Genomic DNA, 26325 nt, shown 5'->3' on the forward strand with positions numbered 1-26325 from the left:
AGCTCTCGCTATAAATGGTGACAACGCAAATCTCGGTTTGAGACAATGCGCTGTGTGCATTGCCAGTATTGCCAATTTGTATAGGTGTTCTGTGGTATTGCAGTGAAGCGGTTTTTCGGATAACTGCGGTGCGTGCGGAGCAAGTACGGTGTAAATATTGCAACTTAAGATTTGACTGCTGTTTAATCTCCAAGGGGCCGTCATTAATGTCAGCGGCAATGCTTCGCAAGGTTCTTCCCAGGCCCCTGACGTGGTGCAATAGTAAGATATCATTACTTCCTACTTTCCTGAACTTATCGAAATTCGGTGCCAGCTAGAGGGGCTCGAGTACCTACATCGTTCAAGCGTTTCCTTTTGCTACCGACGCGTCCTAAGTGTTATTTTTGTAACTTTGTTGTATGTCGCAAGGTTATGTGTGGTAAACACTTAACAAGGCTAACATCATCGCCTTCTCTTGCTCTGCGATTAGAAGCATGCAAACTCGCGGCTGATACCGTTGGCCTTGGATCGTCTTTCTTTTTATTTTGCCAGCTCTCGTTGCGCTTGCTTACAAAAGATACTCGCCGTTCACGCATAGCTGCGAATGTCCATACGCAAACGAAAGCGAAAAAGTGGTTCGCAAGTGATTTGCGCACCACATACTTTCTCAGTGCGTATACCATTATACTCTTTTCTCAGTCGCCACGTTTGTCCTTGTGTGATCAAATTTCCAAGTAGGCAGCGGGCACTTTGTCATTGCTGCTGACCCCTAACTCCTTCCCTTACATGCAGGATGGCAGGCCGTACGAAACCTTTATGTTCAGCTGCCAGAAACGCACGAAATGCTGCGCAAGACCTGCAGGGAGTTCGCAGAAAAGGAACTGAAACCTATCGCTGGAACCATTGACAAAGAACATCGGTACCCGCGTGAGCAGGTAAAAATTACAATTTGTCTAATTGTGATGGCGCTGTGGGCGGAAAGTTTGCCTACACTTGCGGAGCAGTGAATTGCTCTTGCAATATTTTCATTCAACTTCCTGCCACCTGCGCTACACAGCTGACAGCTCTGTTGAACGTTCGCGAGCAGATTCTTTTTTTGTTTGTTTGTTTGCTTGCTTTTCTGTCATAAAGCATCACGCGAGGACAGCTCGTTAAGTGCTTTTTGTTGTCTCTGCACGCTTCTAAATGACAGGGGCAATGTATATGTGGAGCATTACTTTCTATCAATCTACCTTTCGCATTTCTACATTAAGCAATAAAACGACGGACACCGACCATAAGAAGTATTAAAAAAGAATTAATCTAAAAGATGTTTCGTCTTCCCTACAGAAGCCTTGTTCACAACGGGCCATTGTGAATAGCCCATTGCAAACAAGGCTTCCATAGGGAATCCGAAACGTCTTTTAGATTTATTCCATTTTAGTACTTCTTTTGGTTGGTGTCCATCGTTTTATTGCTTCATGCTTCATACCGACCAGACGGGCTTCCGTCGAACCCTTAACTTCATTTCTACATTGTCTGCAGCTAGAGCTTGCAATTTTATCTTCTTTAATTTTCTATGCATTAAAGCGACTGTGACCTGCCAGAAAGTATGCCAGCTGTCCAGTTGAAATGCAGAATCATACAGATTCGAAATGCAAAAACACCCGTCCATTGTGCATTGGTGCACGTTGAAGATCCCCAGGTGGTCAAAATTAATCTGAAGCCCACGACTATGGTGTGCCTCATAATCATATCATGGTTTTGGCACGTAAAGCTCCAGAATATAATTAATATTAATCATACACATTGTCTCGGTACAGAAACAAGATCTCTACCGAGAAATGACAAAGAGGGTGGGTGTTTGAAGCTCAGCGCAGCTGCAAACAAACTTGGTGTAAAGGTCAAAGTCATGTCAACCAAGACAAAGTATGCTTATCAATCAATTAGACGCTGGTTCCAAATCAATAAGACATATATATACATGACTGACGCAACATTATAAAATACAATGGAGATTAATGTATCATGTAGCTGAAGCATTAGCAATAAGCGTAGAGAATAATACACAGGGAAAGAGAGTTCAGAAATAAGCGTGCATATGGTGGCTGGTTCACCGGTGACAGTTGATTCGCCACAGCGACACAAAATGAGCGACTCTCGAAGACAGTGGTCCTTCTGAGGCTGGGCGGTCTCGTTGAGAGAGTGTGGTGTTGACGGCTGTGGCTTCCGGGAGTAACTTGGCAGTGTTTTCCCCAAAGCAGACTGACTAAAGTTGGGGTACTCTCTAGGTGGAACTGTTGGCCTCCCTTTTAATGTTGTAAGCTGCTTACGTAACGACTTTGGAGGCCACATGGAGGCACTGGTGACCGCCACTCACACTCACACAATTGCAGAGCTTGTGCCATTTCCAAGTTCTGCATGGCAGTCATGTTGAAGCCAGAAAAAAAATATATATAGCGGACAAACAAAGCATTCTTCAGGCATTTGTAGTTGGGGTGACATTGAAACGTGGAAAAATAGAACACAAACAAAACAACTGACACGAATGCTCAGACCTTTGGCACTACTTTGGGCCACATTGAAGGTGAGAAAAAAAGAAAAGGTAACTAATACACAAAACAGCCTTAACACCTTGGCTGTGCTTTGTGCGGCCTCTCCTCTAAAGAAAAGAAGTAAGAAAGAACTAGAACAAGAGATATGTGCACACTCTGGTTCGTCTACTGCAGTGTTCAATGTAAACAAATGTGACATGTCAAACGAATGGTATCTATCACGGTGCATTATTATATATGTATGAAACAAAATACAGGAACACCACCATTTCTGCGGCACACAATGGCAATGAAATTATTTATTAGGATGGTGTTTAATTTTAGTAGTAATACACATCAGTGATGGTATGACAACTTCAGCTGTGAGGCATTGCGTTAAAATTAGTGGTGGGAAAATATTTGAAGTTTTGAATATGAATCTAATATTGCACGCTAACTATTCATATTCGAAAAAACTAAACAAATGTTTTGCAACAACTGGCTGTTAAAATCTGGTTACTGTTCATTGTGTGCTAAACAAAGTATTGGAAGTTATCGGAAGTAAAACAACGGCAAAATTTTTCAAGGCACTGTCGGAACAAAATGTGTAATGTAGGTTTTGTTTCCGGTTTCACAGTGCCAGCCTACCTGACAACTTGTGATAGCTTAAGATTTTTGCTTGTAGTCTGCTATTTAGTGTTTTTGGCAGTCTAGTCATGTAGCAGTTTTATCTTTTACACTATAACCAGGGTTGTTTTTCTTGCAATTGGCCCTTTTACATGTGTCTACAGCACACAAGTCTTTCAGCAATCTTTCTTTTCTTTTTCTGCAACTTATCCTTTTTTGACAACCATTCATTTAATATTTTTGGAAACCTAGTCGAACAGCAGCAATTCATTCTCGGAAAGCTTGTTTTTAACCAGGCGCTAAAGATGTTGAGAGGCTGTTTGGGCAGTTTTTTAATGACAATTAATGATTAGTAACTCGACTGTCTTTTTTTCGCTAGTCAGTACAAGCGTGGTGCTTAAATATATTGAAATAAATGTTCCTACTATGAATATATGCATCTGTGTACGACTCTTCAATATTCGATACTTACTATTAGTATTAGAAAAAGTGGATATTCGCCCACCTCTATTTAAAATGAATGTGCTTCTCTGTTTTCAGGTGAAAAAGTTGGGCGAAATGGGCCTCATGGCTGTAGCTGTTCCAACTGAGCTGGGTGGTGCTGGCTTGGACTACCTGGCCTATGCTATCGGAATGGAAGAAATCAGCCGCGGTTGTGCATCCACGGGGGTCGTCATGAGTGTTAACAATGTGAGCAGGCTTTCAACATTGGGAATATGTGACGGTAATTTCAGAGATGAGTTTTAAATTGGAAAATGGATTTGAGACTCCCTGAGCCCTCGGACAGTGGCAGTTGAGGAGCCATCAGCTACGGGCGAGTGCTCAACTAAGCAACCTCTTGGGACAGACCCTCAATGGCAGATGATGCTGCCATTGTGCTGCAGTCAAATCGGCATCCTTTTTTTGTGTGTGTGTGTCTGTTGCTGCATATGATGCACTTCAAATTTGCTCCAGACAGAACTGCAACCTGATGATGAAACATAGCCGACTAGCGGCACATTTGACTGGTCATTTCTGAGCACTGCTGAAAAGCTTTAGCAGTAATTTAAGAAAGCAACTAAGCTTTATCGTGACTGTAAGCATGCTCCTATAGTGCTTACAAAGCAAGGTAGTGGCACTAAAGTTCTTTGATTCTGTTATACAGCTTCGTTATTGTTTTACATAACACTTGGAGCATTCTGACAATGCTCTAAAATGACTATTTAAGTCTGCTGTAACGGGTGCTGCTAGAAAAATTGTAATATAGCACATTTATTTTGGAGTTAAGTTACTAGCTTGATGCTTCAACTTTCTTTTATATATATCTTGATTTTCAGCAGTGCAGTGTAGCTATTTGATTATCAATAAACAGTGAACTTGTCTCGAGCAGAGGATATAAAATTTAACAATGTCACAGGGAACTAATGTAGTAACTTTACTGACCCAAAGGCATTTTTGTATTCCAGAAGTATAGTTTGCTAGTCCAGCTTATTCATCTTTACTGTCTATTAACGGGTGCCTAACTTAGTCGAAGGGAGCGGTCATGTTCAGTTTTCTGTAGCTGACTGATTTAATCTGCGTGAATCAATCTGTTTTTCATTTGGACAACAGTCTCTGTACCTGGGTGCCATCCTCAAGTACGGCACTGAAGCTCAGAAGCAGAAGTTCATTCCACCGTTCACCACAGGAGAGAAGGTCGGCTGCTTTGCTCTTTCAGAACCTGGTGAGTGCACTTTTTTTGGTAAGGGGAAAAAGACGGCATAAAAATGGAACAAGAAAGAGGATATGGAATCTCTTCCTTCCTGTCCTGTCCTCGATAATGCATGTTGGTGGGACATTTGGTTTGGACTCATGATTAAAATGTGCAGCATGGCTAGACAAAGACTCAGAAGGAACACAATGCACACAAACACAGTGCCCTGTCGTTGCCTAATTGCATTGCACATTTGAATGATGAACCTGTTTTCATGCTTTTCTTTTAAATTGCGGTTGCTCACAGGCTAGCTGCCCTTTGTATCCTACAACACTTCCTTTGTCGCTTGCAACGCACATAAGTAGAGGAGACTATGTGTCTCCTCGACTTTTGCGTCTTGTGGGTCATGGTCAGGTAAAGTGCCATGACACTGAATTTTTTTAACTTAAATTATGCATTGCCTGTTAAACTGTACGCAGCCCACAGCAAGCTGACAAAATTTGAGAGCTTGTGGTGCAATAGAAATTCTCCTACTTGATTTTTCTTTATACTGCAGTTAAACATACAGCAGTCGGACCACACTGATCGGTGATGAAATGAAGTGCGTTCTGCAATTTCATTTTCACATGTGCGTTCTAGGTGGTCAGCCTGAAATAGTTTCTACAGGCATTTTCTGGTTTGGGCTGTTTTTATTGTGCGAGTGAAGGAATTGTGGGCACAATTCAACAGAAACACCCTTTCTACGCTGCTGGGTGCCAGACAATGCAGAGGAGCAAGGAGTATCCGGTACAGTAAGCACACAGTTTCTGAATGTTTCGGAGCAGACAGCACAGTGATGGCCCTACGCTTGACGTCACACTAGCCATGCCAAAATAATGGTCACTGTTGGTTGGAGGGACTTGCAGGCTGCGATTTCAAATTGAAATTTTGGGCAAGAATGTGCATGAAGCCCAGTTTTCCTGTTTGTTTGACCGTACTGGCTCCTCTACTCTCAGTTACAGTGAAAAATTGAGAATAGCTGGACGACTGTGCCATGGCGCCTTTAAGAGCTGCGATATGTTGTAGCAGGTGCTAAATGGTTGACGTCAAATTTTACACGATGATCACATTCGAAATTGAAATTAAGCCGGTAAATTCGCATTAGCGATAGAGGCCTGCTTATGTCTAATAGCTCTCTTTTGACAAAGTGGAGTGAAAATAACTAATTTCTGTATTTGGTATCAGGTTATCGTATGGATTTTTTTACCACTAGGCATATTGCTTTAGAGGTCATCGAGGCTGCTGCATGTGTCTTAGAAGCTCACCTGCCAACTTGGTTCAGTGGCTAGGGCATTCCACTGCTGAGCATGAGGTACTGCTTGGTTTGATTGACGACCGCATTTTGATAGAAGCAGAACTGAAAAGCGTTTTTGTACCAAGATTTATGCGCACATTAAAGAAGTATAAGTGGCAAAAAAACTGATCCAGAGCCCCACTCCATGGCATCTTTGATAACCTTTGCGTTGGTAAATTATATTTGGCCCGTACACTAAAATGCATTTCTCCCTCTCTCGCTCTCTCTCCACTTAGCAATTCAAGCTTGACCATTTAGCACACATACACTTCACCCCTATAGTGCCCCTCACAGGCGACCCCATTGGTGGCAATGTCAGTCTTGACGGAGCTTATGGGGACAGTGAAGGAGTTGAACAAATGTCATCTTCTGTCAAGAACATCTATTTACAGCCTGCCCTAGAAAGATTTTCAAGCCATAACTGTAATTCACCATGTCTGATCACGATATTTACCCTATTTTAACACGCTGTATTTTTTTTCCTTACTTCGTTACTTTCTTTCGTTCACCAGAAAGTTCGGTAAAAAATTGCTGCTTGGGAATGGTGCAATGGGACACTATCCCAAAACTGACCATACCAAAACTGCCTTCGTGAGGTTCGTGTGCTCTATCACACAACACAGATATATCACATAACAGACTTTAACACGTAAGTCATTTGGATGAGCTCAGCTCATCAACGCGATCCTGGTTAATGTTGCTTTGCTCACAGTAATCATGTTTTCAAAGCGATTTGGATGAACTGAGCATGTCCCCTCATTCTTCTTTCTTTTTTTTTTAACTAGATAGGCTGCTGCAGTGGCAGCACTAGAAATCCGCAATTATTTCACTCTATTTTGTTTTATTACATAGACGTCGGCACTTTTTCAGGGCCTTGAAGGCTGTGCTTATTCAATCTTCATGTTCTACAACGTAGATGGGAACCATTTCATCAGCCCTGGAGGGACACGTTTATTGAGGTCCTTGTTTTCTATTACATAAAGGCAGCACTTTGTAGGTTCAAGCTCGTGCCTGGAATCTGCTCTTACCAAGTCATGCCTGCATGCAAAGTGCATAAGCTTCAATAATCATATTGAAAGGTTGCTTTCAGCCGGCTTCCCCTGTGACGTCATGTCAGCTGTGGCTGAGAATCTTCTTAGGAAGATAAAAAGAGGAAATCGTGATAGCACGAATGAGTCGCTGCCAAAAAAGAAGGCTACGATTGTGCCATATATGCAGAAAGTTGCACACAATGTAAAAAATGTGGCCAGAAGGCATGGCGTCCCTGTCGTTTTTTCTGCACCACAGAAACTCACAGGCTTGTGGCCGAGAATCGGTAGCCAAGGAGCTCGAGGCAGCGGATGCGACATAAAACATGCTGAAACGTATGTAAAATGTGCCACAGGCATGGTGTATGAAATTCCGCTCAAGTGTGGAGGTGTCTACGTGGGTCAAACAGGCCGTTGCGTGAATGAACGGGCAGGGGAGCATGCACGTTCAATTCGGAATAAAGAATGAGCAAATTTGTCTGCTCATTGTCTTGCATGCAGTAGATGCGGGCCTCTGCTTAAGAACATAAAAATTCTAGGAATAAGTAAAACTAAAACAGTGCATGAGCTTTTGCAGGCCTACCACATAAAGGAAAACAGCAACAAATGTGTTGGTGACACTTCTATCAAGTTGTACCAAAAGGAAAAGACTTTTCTGCGCAGCTGTTGTTGATTACGAGTTGACTTGGGTTTTTTACTCTCCTTCTCCCATTCTCCTCATCCTTTCATTGGCTGTGATTCTGCATATACAAGGCACCTTCACACAAATAAAACTAGTTGATAGTTTGCGTTCTTTCCGTCTCCGTCGCCTTTTCCTGTGGTTGTCTTTTTTTGAATGCGCAACTTTGTTCTTCAAAACTATATAATTAGTTCGTCAGGACAGGGAATGTATGGATTATACTATATTTCATTGATGCCGGAGCAGTGGTAACGTGAGAAATGTATTCCAGCAGTGCAGGAGCTCATGAAATGTATATTTGACCAAAGCTGTACTTGATTGTGGCCACTTGACAGCATCGCTTCTGGATAAAATACATTTGAACCTCACCATAACAAAGTTGTATCTGACAAGAAGCAAAACCTTGATTATATGCTGATAACGGAAAGAAATGTTGTAGGCTAACCTCATTACATCTGATGATTTAGGTCGAGGTTCAACTGTAGGCCTAAGTAGCATCTGACAAGTGTTTCTTCCAAACACCATCTTCTCAAACTTTTATGCACCTGGTAAGGCCCTTTTTGCAGCCACTGCACTATACTCTCTTTAGAAGCAATAATATTGTTCTCTATTTCGGGATGTCAAGGGTATTTTACTAAGTTATTTGTACACCACAATGTCCTCTTCATCTTTGCATTCTTTGCACATTGTTTTATTCCTGCCAGAAGATCTCGGGTAATGTACAAGGGTGGGTGCTTGGGCATGTCGGTATTGCATTGCTAAATGTAAGAGTGTAAAACACACAGAGATGGAGCTGAACACCATAGCACTCTACTTCCAATTTTATTTGCAGAAATATGCTTCATAGCACATTGTATGCCTTTATCTATCCAGTCATCACATATGCACGGAGCATAAGATTCAACAACTTGATGAATCCTACCATTGACACATGCTCTAAAGATACTCGAGCTCTTTCTCAGTGAGGGCTATGGAAGGGGTATTGACACAAGTGTCACCCCCTGAAGCTATCTTTTCTGTCGCAACTACTGTATTTTTGTGCCTCTGATCCAAAACAAAAGAATTGTTTAATGTAGCAGTAAAGTCGGCGTGTGGGTTATGTGCTAATTTTGCCTTAGGGTGTGGGTTCTCTGCGGCATGCGCTGCACTGCTGTAAAGCCACACCTCATGGCAGAATTCGCAGCCGATTAAATTTTTTTGATCTTCTAGGAAAGCCCACCCGCCCTGTGTTGAAACTCCCTTCTCCTCCCTTTGATAATTACCTATTCTCCTTCTTTTATTTGGGGGGGGGGGGGGGGGGGGACGTCGCCATTTTGCATTTTGGCTGTGTTGATAGTTAGCGAATAGAGCACGCAGCATTGGCGGGCCAGAACTCAGATCAAGGTGAGCTGCGCTCGACGGCAGCCCTTTACAGTGTTGCAGAAACTGGAAATGATCAGCGTTGTGAAAGAATTGGTGAACGGAGCTGCTGGATCCACAAATGGAGATTGTTTATAGAAAGATCTTAGTTGTTTTATACACCTATTTTTGCAGGTTATATGCAATTTTTTTTTAAGGCAAAAGCCCGAAGTGCCTCATGGGTCAAAAAATTTGTTGTCAGGCATTATCGAAAAACTGACCGTCCGGTGTTATGGCACTGAAATTGAACGGCACTGAAATTGATGGTGCCGCCCATGACAATTGGTAGGACTCGAACCCACAACCTTTGGTGTTAATTAAGGCACTCGTACCCACGAACTCTCGTGGGTGTTCAAGTGACGACCTTTAGTGTTAAGGTGAATTCAAGGCACAGTTAATTAAGATGCAGTTAATTAAGGCACTCTATCCCAAAAGCTTTGGTGGGAGTCGATCCCACGACCTCTGGTGTTAATTAAGGTGAAGTTAACATAGAGTTAATTAAGGCACTCGAACTCATCACCTTTGATGAATTGAATCCTTTACCTTTGGTGGGACCAAAATTTAATGGCACCAAAATTGATGGTGCCACTATTTATGGCCAGAACCACAATCATTGGTAGGAGTCGAACCCATGACCTTTGGTGTTAATTAAGGCACAGTTAATTAAGATCAAGTTTATTCAGGCACTTGAACCCACAACCTTTTGTGGGAGAAAGCAAGTAATAGGAAGTAACAACACCTTCGAATGTGAATTTCAAGTAATTTAATGAATGTCCTTCACCTTCATCCTCTTTAGTGTCTGATTTTCTCTTTATTCATTACTTCTCTCCACCTTGCGGGTTTCTGCAGAACTACTACGTCAAACACTTGCCTTTGCTTCGTGTTGTCGACAAATTCGACTTCGCCCTGCCATCTGCTAGCCGCCTGGTTAGCTCAGATGGTAGAGCGGCTGCCCCGGAAAGGCGGTGGTCCTGGGTTCGAGTCCCGGACCAGGACGAATTTTTCTTCCAACTATGAGGCTTTTCTTTCGAGGAACCCGTATGGGTTTCCTTTGTAGCAATTGCTACAAACGGGTGGATGTCTGATTTTCTCTTTATTCATTACTTCTCTCCACCTTGTGGGTTTCCGCAGAACTACTACATCATCCTCTTTAGTGTATGCTAAAGTGACTGTCAACTTTTTTTTTTTTCTTTCCAGAGTGTTGTAGTTGGTGGAATTGGTTACGCATGGAGGTGGGTTATATGCAGAAAAGACATGGTACCCTGCACCTGAGACAGTCGTGATGCCTAGACAAAGTCGTACACTCATCAAATAAGTGGGCAGCAACCACATGCTTTGCAGTGGACTGAAAGCCACCTCAAGTAGTGGTCACAGCAGGTGCATGAGCATATCTAATGAGCTAATGAGCATATCTAATAAGATAAATAATTAAGAAGATTGTGCTGAATCTCAGAAGCAGCTCCCTAGCTTGGGGGTTGCCATTGTGTGGTACAGTATGTCCATAGCAGCTGCAACCACATGGTGGAGGGGTCTTCACAGCTCACTTTTTATCTCTCCAGGTCATTAATACAAAAAAAGGCAAACTGTCACGGTCTGTACTGAGCCTGGCCGTCCCATGTCGATTTTCCACTTTTCACACTATAAAAAGCAGAATCTGGCATCTCTTTACTACAGATGACCTCCAAAATGCATGCACTGTAATCAGAACCAAGACAAACTTGGAATACTAAAGCAATTTATCTATAACTAGGGCTTAATGTATATTATCTTGCTTTGGTGTTACATTGCTATCTGTGTTTATATACTCTTTTCAGGCAATGGCAGTGATGCTGGTGCAGCTTCCACGACAGCAGTTCTGGAAGGTGACCACTATAGGCTGAACGGCACCAAGGCATGGATAACAAGTGCATACGAAGGTGAAGCAGCCATTGTAAGACACATTGCATACATATTACTTTTTGTCAGTGCATCTCCAAAATGAGGGATGAGTCGTTGCTGTTAGCAATAAGTCAAGTAAATCTATAGCTATCACCTAAATCATTTTTCATTAGCTTAGTGTCTGTGCACTAAATTGTCAAGTAAGTGAACAGTTCCTGTACAGCATCACTGTCAAGGTGCTGCACAGTAAATATGTTGTAAAGTGAACCTGTATGTTTATCTCTCGAGTGATTTATTACCGGTTAAGTGTTGATTACACTACAGTAGTTCCTGGATATACCAAAACCGGACTTGTAGAATTATTGTCTATATTGAACAGCTGTAACATTCGATTGGGAATTGTATGCAAAAGTATAGTGCTGTGCTACATATGCATTGAACTCCCGAATTCGATGTGGTATTGAACACAGCGCCTCGCGGCTGCAACTGCACTTCTCCTAGTGGTGCCATTATCACTTATCATGCCATCAGAAATATTTCATGCCAACAAAACAGGACTGTTTTCGCAGACGCTGTCAAACAAGACATTGAATCTGAAGGGCAGTATATGCCATGTAGGAAAAATTAGCAAGGTGCATGTCTCATTGTTGCTCGCTTTAAGAAGGGATGGCTCATGCAATGCAATCTGTGGCCATCCGTTATCGACAAGAGCAGATTGCCTCACTGCTTCAAGAACACAAAAGGCTTCCTGCTCTGATAAGCATTCCAGAAGAAAGTGTGGGTTACACTCTTATTTTACTGAGTGGCTCCAGGCATAGAATATCGAACTGGACATGTCTGCACCACCATGGTTGTCTTCTTGTAGACCGTGTTTCCGTGAACAGAATTTCATGGTTCCACAAGCGGTCAAAACGAATACCACCATGACTTCCAATTGGATGGTTCTTTACTACATGACAGTTTGGACTTTAAAAGACCACTGTAATGCCACTGCAAGCTACATGCACACTTTGTGGAAAAAAATACCACGGCAGAAGCGTGCAAGACTCCTTGCTGCGCAATTCGCAGGCCCACAGTTCGTTCTGAATGTGCTTCATTTTTGTTCGCAGGGTTACACATGAGTGGAAGCACACTTGGACTTTCTGCAAACTGAAAGCCACCTTCAAATCTAACACCATCTGCCTGGTCGACTCGATGACATATGATGGCCTACCCCTTAAAACTATATTGTAATGGACTAGCGGCTGGGCATGTTCACACGCAATTTGCAGTAATGCACTGAAAACTCGAAACAAATACTTTGACGCATGTGAGGAGCACTGTGGTGTAGCGGCTTGACAATGTGGGCTTTAAGGTTAGCATTGAGATCAGCATATGAATTACTTTTCTGTAGCACGAGTGACCTGCAACATTCTTGCGCAAGAAATAGGTAAACTTTTGTGCATGCAACGCAGCCTTGGGAAAGCAAATAGGTAAATTCCTGCTTTTCCCACACGTATGCAGAGTTTTCAGGTAAGTTTCAGGTAACAATATTTTATACTATTACCATTGTTCAATACAGCAGACTTCCACAATCTCCTTTGAGTTCGATATATCTGGGATCGACTGTATATGCTTAAAGCTGTGTTTGAAGGGGTGCTAAAACAAAACACTGTTAATTTATACTGCAAATTACTCACTTAAAGTGCACAGAAATGCATAGTTTGGGAACATATTTGGTTGAGTAGTATAAGACAGGTGCAGACAACAAGAGCAGACAAAGAAGTTGGCTCTCCGTGTTTTTCTTGCCACCCACCGCTTCGAACAATGATCTTGGGCAAGGAACTATCGGAAACTTTAACCCAAAATGATAATTTTAGGCTTTGACATAACTCACTTCAATTCAGTATTGTCGCAACGGCACTGATTATGCTCACTAGCTCGTGCCAGAAGAACGTGAGTTGGAAAAGCTGTCTGTCCTGCCCTACCACCAGTGCAGCACAGTGTTCCGTGTCAGTGGTGTGTGTACCTTTGACCTCTGCCCCCCTTCCGTCAGCCCCTCTTGTTTTCAGGGTAGGGGAGCATGTTTAAATGCAAGAAAAAATATATATATTTTTTTTCTTTTGGATATGCTTTATCAAGCTCAAATATTACATTTACACCTTGTGGCTCAATCTCAATAGCATTCCCTGCATTGCATGTCTTGCTTTAAAGCTGATTCAGTTAACTGATTAAATGGTATACATAAGTGCTGGCAGGAGCTAAAGGGTGCTTTTTCTGGGTGAAACTTGAAAGGGGTACTGACATATTTTCCACTATTCATTTTTTTTTGTTAGTTGAGTGAAGGTCCTAGACCTTCAAGCCCTAGAAAAAATATAGTGAGGAGCCTTGGAGCGTTGTAAATAATTTGATATGATAGCTTTTCTAGAGCCAGGCTCGGTTTCGTTTTCGAGGAGGATTCCATGTTGTGATGTCATGACATAGTATATGGTCACATGGGAGCAGTACACTGCAACATTTTGACACTTGCTCTGGCTCACTTGGTTGCCTTTTATGCTGCTACTAGTGAGGGACAATGTCCCAGCATAGCAGACTACAGAGTGAGTTGGAGTGAGTGTCAAAGCATTGCAATGTCGTGCTCCCACATGACCACATACTGTGCCGTGACATCATGAAACAGTATCTATCTTCCTGGGAAATGAAACTGAAACTGACTGTCGAAAAGCTCATCCTCGAGGGGCGCTCTGATGCTTGTCACTGTTTTTTCTAGGGTATAGAGGTCAAGGACCTTCATTTAACAAAAAAAATGAATTGTAAAAAATGTAATGTCAGTACCCCTTTGATAAAAGCATCCCTAATTTAGCAGGAAAGAAATGGAAAGTGAGACCAGTGAGGTCTCTCATTCTCGTCAAACTTATCAGTTTGTTTTGGAAGATGAAACAGAAATCCTCATAGCGTCTTTGTTTGGAAACATCGCAAGTGGTCTATAGCAACAACTGATTGATGCATGCAGGTGATGGCCACGGTGGACAAGTCCAAGAAGCACAAGGGCATCAATGCCTTTATTGTACCGATGCCATCACCCGGTCTGAGCCTGGGCAAGAAAGAGGACAAGATGGGAATTAAGGGCTCGTCAACGGCCCAGCTCATCTTCGAAGACTGCCTCGTACCCAAGGAGAACCGGTTGGGTGAAGATGGGGCAGGCTTCAAGATTGCCATGGTGAGCCAACTTGAGCTAGAACAATATCTGCCGCATCTTGTATTGCGCATTAATTTTGCATGTGCTCACAGAAAAGTTATCACTGCATTGTGCCCTGCTGTCCACATAGATTGCTTTTCGTACTAATCTGCAGTTGTTAATAAGCCGATGAAGTCCATGACTGTATTTGAAACATTACTGTTTGTCATAGCACCTGGTTGTGGATTGATCAATGGCTGTACATTTCACCTATCACTGGGAAGAACCATGTGAACCATAGTGCATAATTTAGGATGTTGCAGTAGCAAACTGCTGAAACATAGTGACACATGCACTTGTTTGTATTTTTATGGGAATCGTTTATCACCAGCTAACAATTATTAACCCTTTCGCTGTCGGACCTTTCTGGCTGTGACGCACCCCCAGTGTCGGCGTGGTTTCAGGGAACGAGCATAACAGGGAATGAACATAGCAATTTATTTTTGATTATGATTGGTATACAAATAACGTAGTCAATGCTATATGCACATTTCAGTGTTCTGCAGCTGCTGTTAGTAAACATCTTCATCATCATCAGCCTGACTATAAAATCCGTTCAACATCCGAATCTGACGATGCGGAACCCTCTTCCTCGCATGCGACTCTGTCCGAGTCCGAATCCGAGCTCGGCTCGTATTCTAAATTGGAATTGAGCCACCGCACCAATGAGCAGACGAAGGTCCCGCGCGCTCAGCCATCCGAAAGTAACCGCGCGCTGGGAGGATGCGCTTTCAGTCGCCCGCACAACGGAGAGAAATGGGACGTTGCGTGATCAAGAAGACAGAGGGAGATGGAAAAAGGCTAAACAAAGTTCGAAGGGCTTTACGTTTACTGCTGCAAGTCGGAAGCGAGGGTTCGGAGAGAGAGCGAAAGCAGCAATCGAGTCACTCTGTTCGGAGAGGCAACGGCACGTGCGCCTGAACTTGACGCGGCGTAGCAGACACACCAACAGAAGAAAAATAAAAACCTTCAGACCAGCAGAGATGGCAGAACAACCCTTGAAACCATAACCACACGCACGCGACGCATGATGCAGCGAACGCGGAGCCACCGTGCCACTCAGCAAAGAGAAAGTGGGGAGTGGCAGTCGCACCGTACTCTTCAATACATGGGTTAACACAGGTCGGGGAGAATATACGAACTTGTAGAAAGAGTCAACAGATGGTGTGGCCAATTCAGGAGCGCCAGCTTTGCGCTCAGGCGCGAAATTTTGAACGCACGATAGAGAACGTACCGGTACGTCAGTGACACCGTGGGGGGGAAGCACGATGACGTACCGGTACGTCCGTGACAGCGAAAGGGTTAATGTTATCACTCAGCACAGGATATGCCTGCATCTATCGGAACATTCTCAACTGTTGTCACCGAACCTTGTGTAATCACATTACATGCGTGGCGCAAATAGTATTGTAAATTCTGGAAGGCACACAAGCACTACCAACTACACTGGAGCCTTCGATGAGTTGTCTATGAATAGCTGACGCGCTTGACCTGCAAGGTCAGATTTCACCGATTGGCTCATATGCTCATCACCATCATTTGCCCCAGTGCAATTTGTTTTTCTGGGCAGAGGTTTGCCCATTAAAGAATTAGTTTTGTGACTTGCTGTTGTGCCACGATCTAATACTTCACCGTCGCGACATGACAACAGCATTGCTACAAGTGGTGCAACCTTTGAGCACGCTTCATCCTGCGAGGGTCTTCCAGTTCTGTTAAGTGTATCTTGTCATGCACGTTGTACTGTAAAGACAAGGCGAGCTTATTTTAATCAAACTCAAGAAGATCTTATGAAATTTATGAAACTGTCAGTGGATATGTTAACTTCCCTGCACCAGTGTTTATCAACAAGCAGTGGTGGAGCAGCTGCACCAATTGCGCCAAACTGCGCCGAGGGTGGGCTTTTGCACCATTCTGCATGAAAACAGCATTTTAGCCACAAATTGCACCGAGCCTGCGTCAAAGCAAGAATACGAGCGAAACCCTCCTTCTGTCAATGCTTCGCAGCTAGTAAAACTGAAATCAGAACCAACAGCACGCTATCGTCATCATTGTAGAAGAAAGCAGAGACCCGTCAGAGTCAGCCGGTTCATGATTCCCACATTTTTCTTGGTGGACCTACAATGTAGTGCCGCTGTGCCGTCTTGCTGGCGCTTTATTTCGGTGTTCATTGAACCCGCGTGGTACCGTGGAGTTTGCCAAAGGAGGATGTAACATTCTGGGATTAAAGGCTGGCTTTTTCAATGTTTATCGGTGATAGCAGGGTTTTGTAGACGAGCTGCTGTGACCTGAAAAAGCATGTGGTAAATAGTTTAGAATGGTATTAGGGAGCACATGTCAGCTTCTGCATTTCTGAGTTAGTGGATAGATTATGATTTATAATAGTACCACCAGTTTTACTGCTCGCATGGGTATGAGCCATATTAATTTTTGGCATTATGTACAAGCACTCAACATGAACGCATGGGGGCCATTGAGAAAGAAAACAGAAAAAGGGAATCGTGCAAGTATTGCCTAATATGATATGACTAATAAAAATCGGGTCCCTCGGTTAACCCTTTTCTTCTCGTTCATTACATAACGAGGGTCTCGAATCTGGCAACATTGATGCCTTCAGGTAGCATGTGTGGGTTTATTGACTGGTTGCCTTCACCCAAAAAGATCACGTTCCCGTGACGCCTGCGGCAGAAAGGATTTTCCACATCCACCGCCAAGGCTTGCGAGTGGTGGCGCCGGCTAACACTCCCAGGGTTCTAACATAAATACCCAAGAAAGTGGATGGGGAAACGGCGCCGCAGTAGTTCAATTGGTAGATCACCGCACGCGAAATGCGAAGGTTGTGGGATCGTTCCCCACCTGCGGCAAGTTGTATTTCATCCACTTTCATTTTCATTAATTTATCGTTTCTTTATTTCATTTATTAAGCACAAGTAATTTCCCCTACTTTGTCCTTGGTGTCGGTGTTTGTTGGCTTCTTTCGAAATGCATTATACTTGGTCTCTTTAAAAAGTTGTGCTTGCCTGCTATTGATTTTCTGCTTGTGATTACAAATGGATGGCCCACTGACCTTCTTTCTTTCACCATCCACAGAGTGTGCTCGACTCCGGTCGCATCGGCATTGCGGGCCAGGCTCTTGGGATTGGCCAAGCAGCCTTAGACTGTGCTATGGAGTACTCTGGCAAGCGGGAGTGCTTCAATCAACCCCTTCACAAGTTCCAGGCTATTCAGGTATGCTGGCAGGGGCCAGGAAACAACCAGAAATGTCTACAAAAATTGTGGTACGCATCAAAGGATCCACTTCTAGCTTACTAGCATTCGACACGATAATGACGATTAGGCTGAGAATTCTTGTTTCAAATCGGCAGAAAAATGCACAAAACGAAGAGAAGCACCACATTGTGGCTAGGCTTCTCCCATGGACTGCACAAATTTGTGTAGCATTAAGAATTAGGACTTGCTCTCTTTCTTTTTGAACTTGTCGATAGACAAGGGCAGATTGTGAAAAGCTTGAAGAGCACTTCTCAGTTTGCCACTAGTGCCAAGAGCATTACATTGTAACATTAAAATAATATGTGAGGGCAAAATGAATGTGAAACATAAGTTGAAATCTTTATCTGATGTTGGCTGTTCTGCAATTGTGCCAAAACCCAGATTGTTTCTATTGGTTGCATGTGTGAATAAACCCCTTTATTTCTCCTTGCTCGGCTTTCACCAAGCAAGGAGAAAACCATCCAAAATGTAGCAGTGTCCTCTTTTTGCTGTCAGCTTATTGTCAACCAGCACTGAAAGTGTGTAGATTACCATATTGTTGCAATATACAATATTGATTACCATATTGCCTGCGATGAAGAGGCAACCGAGTACAGACATTTACAGGCATTGTATAACATTCTTTTGTGGGAGTTGGAGCTGTTTCTAGTTGTGTTAAAATGCGACCAATGTGTAAATAACCAGGTTCATCTATTATTCTTGCATTTCTGCTGAAACTGCAGTTGAGGCTACCATAAATTGAACATAGCAGAAAAACAAGCACTCACTATAACATCCTGTGCAGTTTCAGGACATTTAATGTACTTCACAATTTAATTAAACTTGTGACACACGGTATTTCATGCCATTGCATACACAGACAGTTTATTCCTCCTCTTCTCTATGTTGTTTGCTTCTGTGTCTTTCCACATTAGCTCTCGGTATTGCACTTGATTATTATTTCTTCACAAGATATTCTTGATTGCAGGTTGTGTTAAATTTGATGGGGAACTCATAAAATGCAACTCTTCACAATGAAGAATGCTGCTAGTTTGTATATTTTAATGCACAAGTCTATATTTTAGCACCATCGCAAAATATACCTTCTTAGGTATTCTTATACGACCTCGTGACGTTGTTACTACAGACAACAGTGCAGTCACTCCTAATGATGCCCCTGTAGCACGCTGTGATATTTAAAAAGCATGTACCGTTTAACCAAATGAAGCCGCGGGACAGTGAAGCCAAAGAAAGCATGGTGGAAATTGGCATTGTCTTCTTAATTAAAATGTATTGATACTAATTATGGAAAGTGTAAGAAAAGACAACGTTTCTTCCGCTTTCAATTCCTGTTGGGATCTATATCCACAGCCTCTGAACCTCCTGCACCTCAGTTCTCCGGAATCTTTTTCCCTCTCAAGCTTCACAACCGTAACACATCACCTCAGCTTCTCTCTTCCCATCTAGCTTGTTTCATCGACCTGACCTCTCTCTGCATGTTAGACCTTCGTGTCTCAAAGCAGCACACCAATCTTGCTTTTTCATCCACACAAGCTATCCAGAATTAACCACATTTTATTAGACACGCCATCGCACCAACCGTGTTGCACCAGCTGTGCATACAGCAATAGTTTGAAGAGGTGTGCTTAGAAAAGTAGCGAAGAAAAAAAGAACACATCTTCTCTTGTGAGTCTGTATTTTCTGCACCTACCTTTTCAATCCACTAATCCTTACCAACTCAACCAGCCTATTTAGAGCGAATCTGTAAAGGGGAGTTTTGCAGCCATTCTTGTGTTGTGGCGTGCTCGGCATCAATTGGCAACACATCCTGCATCGGATTCCCGAATGTTTGTTTTGAGGCGTAATTATTAGTGATTATCAAATAAAATTTACCTTGCGAACAATTCACATAAATAGGCAACAACTTCTCTGCATGGTTTTTTAGCCAGTAATTCACAATTTTTGTTTATCGCATCATGTTTTACCGACTCTACATTGGTGATCGCCTGCATGTTTTAAGGCTGTGGCAGTAAAGAACAATGAGCGGAGTTGCCTGTGAGGAAGCCCCGAAGTGGCCGTCTGACTGTGATGTTAGTGAGAATGCACAAGCGACACCACCAACAATCATCACCAAGAACAGTCAGCACAGAGACCCTTGGTACTTGTGAAGGGTATGGGGAGACACTTTACAGCTTCGCTGTCTTTGATGTATCTGTTGGTCAGATTGGCATACACCTGTGAAGGTTTGTTTTTTCCTTCTTTAATTAATTAATGAAGCAAATTGGGAAGGTAGGCTCCTTTAGGGCCAGCTATCCCAGAAGCTCTAATAAACTACTTCAAAACGAAAAAATTAAGAGGAAGCAAGATGACGGTTGCAACAAGAACTGCACACACCAATACAAACCACAGGCATGCAAGTAGTGTCGTCATGGGCAGTAGCACTGGAAGAACGATCTAGTTTCTTGGTACAGTCACCTTATATGGCAGTCACCACTAATGGCGCATTCTATTGGGCAAATCAGAGCACTCAGAAGCGTCCCCAAAGGGCTCTCTCACGAGCAGCTTTATTCCAATGGGCAAGCAGCAGTGCTGTGATCCACTGGCAGAACGGGAGCGGATTGGCGATGCTGAGAGCAGTCGAGAGCTGTTTCAAGCAGCTCCCGCATGAAAAGCAGAGTGCTGAATAAGAAGTGACACAAACGGCATCGTATCTTTATATTTTGGTTGTGTTTCCATCATTTCAGTTGAGCGTGTAGCAGCAATGGCGGTTGAGAACTGAAGTTCACGTGATTATAGTCACGGATTCGGCGTCACGGGAAACACCTTTTCCCTTGCCACTGCTCTGCTCCTCCCTGCTCTTTGACTCCAGTTCTGCCAGTGGGATTTGCCATAAGCCACAAGGACGCAAGCAGTGTGACCACATGCATGGAAGCACAGTCTAGTTATTTGGTTTGGTCACCACATCACATGCATAGAGAATCCCACACAACTTTTATCAAATTTAGTCATTTTATGCACAGAGCCTAAAACTGGTATAACTCAGTGTTCAAAAAGTGTTGTTCAGTGAATTATTAGAAACCTTTAAATGCGCAGCCTGTTAATTGTACTGCATTCATTTCTTGCCAGAGTTGTTTAATGTCTGTTACAGCAGTGTGAAGTGATGTATTCTTTCTCTTTTTTCCTTATTTCCATCAGCTGAAACTCGCGGACATGGAAGTGAGGTTAGAAAGTGCCCGTCTACTAACGTGGAGGGCAGCCATGTTGAAAGATGCTGGCCAAAAGTTTACAAAGGTGAGTTCCATTGGTTGAAGTGAATATATTATGTGGGTGCACTATAAACATTCTTCAGTGTTTGTGTGCATGGTTTTCTAAATCTAAAATAACCAGCTGCTATTTTTCCAGTCTGGTATTGAAATTTAAAAAAAAGAAAAAGAAAAATAATGCCAGCAGCACCTGTAGGTAAAATATGAACTCACTACTATTTGGGTTTCTTTAGTAGTGTACCAATTGTCGAGCTGGCATAATTGATGGCAGCTTCAGAGTAGTGCAATAAGTGTCTGATCTTATTTAGGAATCTAATTGTAAATACGAGATTTATTCAACACAAGTCGTAGCGCACTAATTATTGTGTCACATCACCATGCTAATCTCATTCTTAGCAGCAGAAAACCATAGCCACTTAATGAAACGCCATGTATGACACATTGGGAAAAAAGTAGCACCAGGTTTACACACAGCTGTGAGTAGAAGATGATTGCAGCATCATTGTGCTGGTACTTAAGTGGAGCGAAGTATTGGAATGTTGGAGCAGTCCAGTAGTGCCTTTGCAATATGGTCAAACAAACTGCTTAGCTTGGTATATACTCAATGCTTCAAGAGCTCTGCAAGCATTAACAAAAACAACTTGTGGGTCCTTCTACTTGAAATTGTGAAAATCCACAGTCTGTCAAGATTCCTATAGACCAATGTCGTGCGAAAAGCCAGATATCCTTGACTTTCTGCTCTTAAAACTTCTGCCGGGGCGTCGCATGAGAAAAAAAATCATTTGAGTGAAAAAAATTGCGCCACTTTACCATCATGCCATGCGAACTTGTATGGGACAGGTACAAATTCTCACAAAAAAATTGCAGGTTCGAACATGAGCAGCACATTGAAGCTTTAATACAGGACTGCTGAACTCAGCATTACATTCATGGATAGTTTATATTGATGTGGTAACAACAAAGCCAATGTATTTCTCCCTTGTGGTGAGTTCAGTGGGGAGTTAAAATGAACTTATTTCAGGCATATTGATCTGCCACAGTAGTGCAGTGCTGCTAGGCTAGAGCTTGCAGGTTTGATCGTGGCCATGGCAGCCGCATTTCATTAGGGGCAAAATGCAAAAACAGTCATGTACTTAGATTTAAGTGTACGTTAAAGGACCCCAAGAGGTTAAAATTATTGCGTAGTCCACCACTACGGTGTGCCTCATAATAAGATCGTTATTTTCACACATGAAACCCCAGAACTTAAGTTTCAAATAAGTTGCTTCTTTATTCAGTCACATCAACGAATGAAATTAGAGCAGACTATTTATTTATTTATTTAGTTATTTATTTATTTATTTATTTCCTCAAAGGTCTCTTGTTGAGACATTACATGAGGGAGTTGGTTAATGGCAAACAAAGATACTACAAGTTACAATGGGATATTTTCGATGAGCCGCTTGAACATGTAGTAGTTTATAATTGTGCACTATGCTCACATTGTGTTATCTCTGACTGCTTTCTTATTCTGTTTTGGTTTGAACTCTCATTTTAGACTCTTTTTTTTTTCATGTAGCGGGCCCACTTCTTTTGGTCTCTGTAAAGAGACTAGCAGTACATGTATTTCATGGCAGTACATAATAGCATTTATTGCCACGTGCCTGACACCATTATTACCTGTGTTGGTTAACATACCTGTTTCAGCATATTGTTGCCTTGCCCACTCAAAATGTTGCTTTATCTAAAGCTACAAAGGTTCTTGAATGCCACTCATCGTTTTCTTTTTTGTCCACCATCTTTGCAGGAAGCTGCCATGGCAAAACTAGCTGCTTCAGAGGCAGCGACCTTTGTAGCACATCAGGTGAGGCAGGGGATATTGTTGTAACAGTGAAAAAGCCAGAATAGTTGGCTTTGGTCGACTAAACATTGTTTTAGAGTGGGGCTATCAATGTATCAAATCCACTATCATCATCCACTATCAAATCCACTAGTGGGCCACATGCTGTGGCATCCACTATCAAATCCACTAGTGGGCCACATGCTGTGGCCCACTAGTGGATTTTAGTGGCCTGTGGCCAAGTTCAGACATTTATGGTGCGTTAGTGCTGCAATCACCGCATGGCGATATGAGGAGAAAAACAACAATTTTGTCACCAACCAGAACACACTACTGCTGTTGCAGTAAAAAGGAAAGGTGTGGGAGCGTAAGATGTTTTGCTGGGAACAGATCGGAAAGGAAAGACGCGCAACCATGAAATGCATTCATGAAGTTAACAAAACCAAGACTGCATTATTTGTGCATCGTTAGTAATTTAATCAACCTGACACTTTCTTAATATGTTTTGATTGAGTTCATAGCAGACAGAATCACCTCTGAACCGATGCTGCCGTTTCATGTTTGCTTTTCTACTTTCACAAGCATGTTCTCACATGGCAGAGCATTGGGACTAAATGTCAGTCAAGGTTTTTGGATCTAGCATCATTGGCTCAAGGCTTTGTACTATGACAATACAAAAAAGATGCCACTTGTCTCGGGGATCAAAATTTGAGGTGCCCGTAATGATGTGACCAAGGCTTGGTGGGCAAATTCTTTGTTGTGCTGATAGCTTGACTCCCAGCATTGCTATTTGGATGCAGACATCCATTCTAAAGGTGAAGTATACTTATATACCCATTATCTCTTTTCATTCTTTGTAATGCTTCCACTTATGAAGATATATATTGTATAGTTCCCCCCCCTCACACAATACTCCTACTGGAGAATGTGAGGCTTTTTGAATAAATAAATGAATAAATAAATGAAACCCCATTTTCTTTCCATTTCATACTGTTTAAGTGAAATGGGAATGGCGTCTTTTTCAATGTTTGCCAGCATCAGGTAATCAGAGTGAGACCTGCTTTCGGTGTTGAATGACCATCATGACGTCACAAGGCGTGCTCAGAACAGCAACAAGTGTAATAACAGCAAACACATAGTTCCTTTCCGCGAGCAAGAATGCAATGTCTCTCAGTGCATTGAGGTCTGCGTGGGCCTCATAAGGGTTCATTTAGGCCCGTGCTGGTTTTAAGTTCTGCAGCCCTGTTCTAAAGGTAAAGGACAGATTAGCTAAAAGCAAATTATCATGTGTCCTGTCCTCCTCCCTCATCTCATCCTTTTTCCACTAGAATAATGTTTTGTCTGAGAGGGTTTTGAGTAGCACTAAAAGCAAAATGTTGTACTCCTCACTAAGAGCATGACACCTTCTTAAGACAGAACATCACTCAACAGGAAGCTTTAGCTTGGGTTTAGCTTTAGCTAGTCTAAATGCATCGGAAAGGAGAAATCATTTTTCTTCACAACCACTGCACCAAGTTTGAGGCACTTTGTTGCATTTAAAAGAGAAAGTTAAAACCTAGTGACTGTAGTAAGCATATTTTTCATTTAAGCTGTCAGTTTCCTTATAAATATTGTTTGGAAATTGCAAAATTCTTATAAATATTGTTTGGAAATTGTAAAATTTAAAAAAAAAATGAAACTATGAAGTTAACTACTCTGTAACTCAGCAATAAAAAACAATATCACAATTCTGGAAACTGTACCTAATAGTACATCTAAAGCAGACAAAAGTCGTAGATTATGCATCGCTATAATATATACTAATATGTGAGTAGCACTCTTGCAAAGTACTCATAAACACTGCAACAATTTCACATATGCTGTAAATTCATATGTGAAATTTGTCCGCTTTAGATGCTCTAACAGGTGCAGGTTACAGAACAGCGATATCTGTTTTTGGTGTGGAGTTACCGCATTTGTAAACTTTGTGCTTCTATTTCTTTTTTTAACATACCAATTTTTGACAACTTCTGCAAAATGTTCCAGCTCCTAAATAAAAAATTCTGCTTTGAACAGCCACTACAACTTAACTTTCACTCTCAATTGCAACAAATTTCATTCAAATCAGTCCAGCCATTTTCTAATAAATACATTTCTGCGTTTTACATTTGTTTGAATAGGTAGGATCGGAGTGTGCCACAACCTGAAGCTTCATCTTAAGACAGGGTTCCATGGGAAGATGGAGACTCAAAGTGATCAACAGTGGTTGAGCAAGGGATTTCTCAACATTTCAACGGGCATACTTGTGTGGCGGGCCCCGATGAAGAAGATTAACTTCACTTGTCAGAACATTGGTTCCAGCTTGAGAAACCCCTTGTTCGACCACTGCTAATGCTTTTCTTTTGTCATGCGAGTGGCTTGTTAGGCTAGTTGGTACATGGCTATACTAGGGGAATGCCAGCAAACTTGAAACTTTTGTTGTTATTTTGAAATTTTTCACTTCATTGAAGTTTTTAAGTCTGTTGAAAGTAATGCTTTAACGCGCGCAGTCTCATCATAGGCAATGTGCGACAATAATTTGTGCTGATTTAAAGCATCCCTGACCAGCAGAAGCCTGGTTATTTGCACAGGTTAAAACCCATCATCCCATTTTTTGTTACCACTGAGCATCGTGCTAGTTCATTAGCAGATGCACACATTTGCACACTGTTTATTGTCGTGTGGAAGCTTTGCACGCTCTGGTTTCTTTCGTTGCTAGTTTAATATTGTTTTCTTTTTTTCCTTCATTTTAGGGACTGCAAATACTGGGTGGCATGGGCTACGTAACTGACATGCCAGCAGAGCGGCATTACCGTGACGCCCGCATCACCGAGATCTACGAGGGCACCAGCGAAGTGCAGCGCATTGTGATAGCTTCTAATTTGCTCAAAGAGCACGGCATTGTGTGATTGGAATTACGCTATATATCTGTCCACTCGCAGGTGGGTGATAGCGGTGATACTGCATACACGGCCGGCGCTGGAAATTAATTTTTTTGATGGCAAAAGATGTGATTCCAAAGGCCACGTCTTCACTACAAAGCAGCAGCTGTGCCTGCTAGGGGGGCGTGGCTTTGCATCAGCCAACAGGTCACAGCGAGCCTCCAAGCACTGCTGTTGTCACGTAACAATGATTACATGTACAAAATATGCCGTGGACTGAAGAGTGAGATATAACTTAGTCTTGTGAGAGACTCTGCGACGGAAATAAGCTCGAGTCTTTTTGGGTGTGGGCACAAAGTCTTTATCTTTAATAAAATGGTTATAAAGCAGATATATGTGCTGTTCAGTTCCTTTCTATGCACTACTGTAGCTATGCTATTGCATCCTGATGGTACTGTCGTCGGCTTGGCACCAAATTATTGCTTTTTAAATGCAGATTCCTGAAAGAACAATGCCTGTTGGGCCTAGTGAGCATCTTTGCAACCAATTGCATGGTGGCAAGCAACAAACCATCACTGGTAGCTTGCTACTAATACGTTCAGCCGTAATCGTCGTCAGCAATTCACGGGCATGAATTGGACTGATCATCATGGAAGTGATGTTCAGGTCCATGGGCGGCCAGCCGGCAACTACCACAAGCCCCACAATTCTTGCCTGTGTGCTTACTGGACAGAACGGCAAAAGCTGCAAACTGTGCTTGCGCAGCATAGTCC

At 42.5% G+C, this 26325-nt stretch overlaps 1 protein-coding gene across 1 annotated transcript; it reads left to right on the top strand.

The window, feature by feature from the left end:
• The first annotated feature begins 86 nt into the window (after window positions 1-86).
• On the top strand, window positions 87-25943 carry Arc42 (Activator-recruited cofactor subunit 42). Its single transcript, XM_050194042.3, has 10 exons — window positions 87-261; window positions 772-914; window positions 3660-3809; window positions 4710-4821; window positions 11044-11159; window positions 14100-14306; window positions 17412-17549; window positions 20766-20861; window positions 22620-22676; window positions 25424-25943. The coding sequence occupies exons 1-10, from the start codon at window positions 207-209 to the stop codon at window positions 25577-25579; spliced, it is 1230 nt and encodes a 409-aa protein (XP_050049999.1). The 5' UTR covers window positions 87-206; the 3' UTR covers window positions 25580-25943.
• The last annotated feature ends 382 nt before the right edge of the window (window positions 25944-26325 follow it).

The sequence above is a fragment of the Dermacentor andersoni genome, chromosome 3 (assembly GCF_023375885.2).
Source record: "Dermacentor andersoni chromosome 3, qqDerAnde1_hic_scaffold, whole genome shotgun sequence".
Lineage (NCBI taxonomy): Eukaryota > Metazoa > Arthropoda > Arachnida > Ixodida > Ixodidae > Dermacentor > Dermacentor andersoni.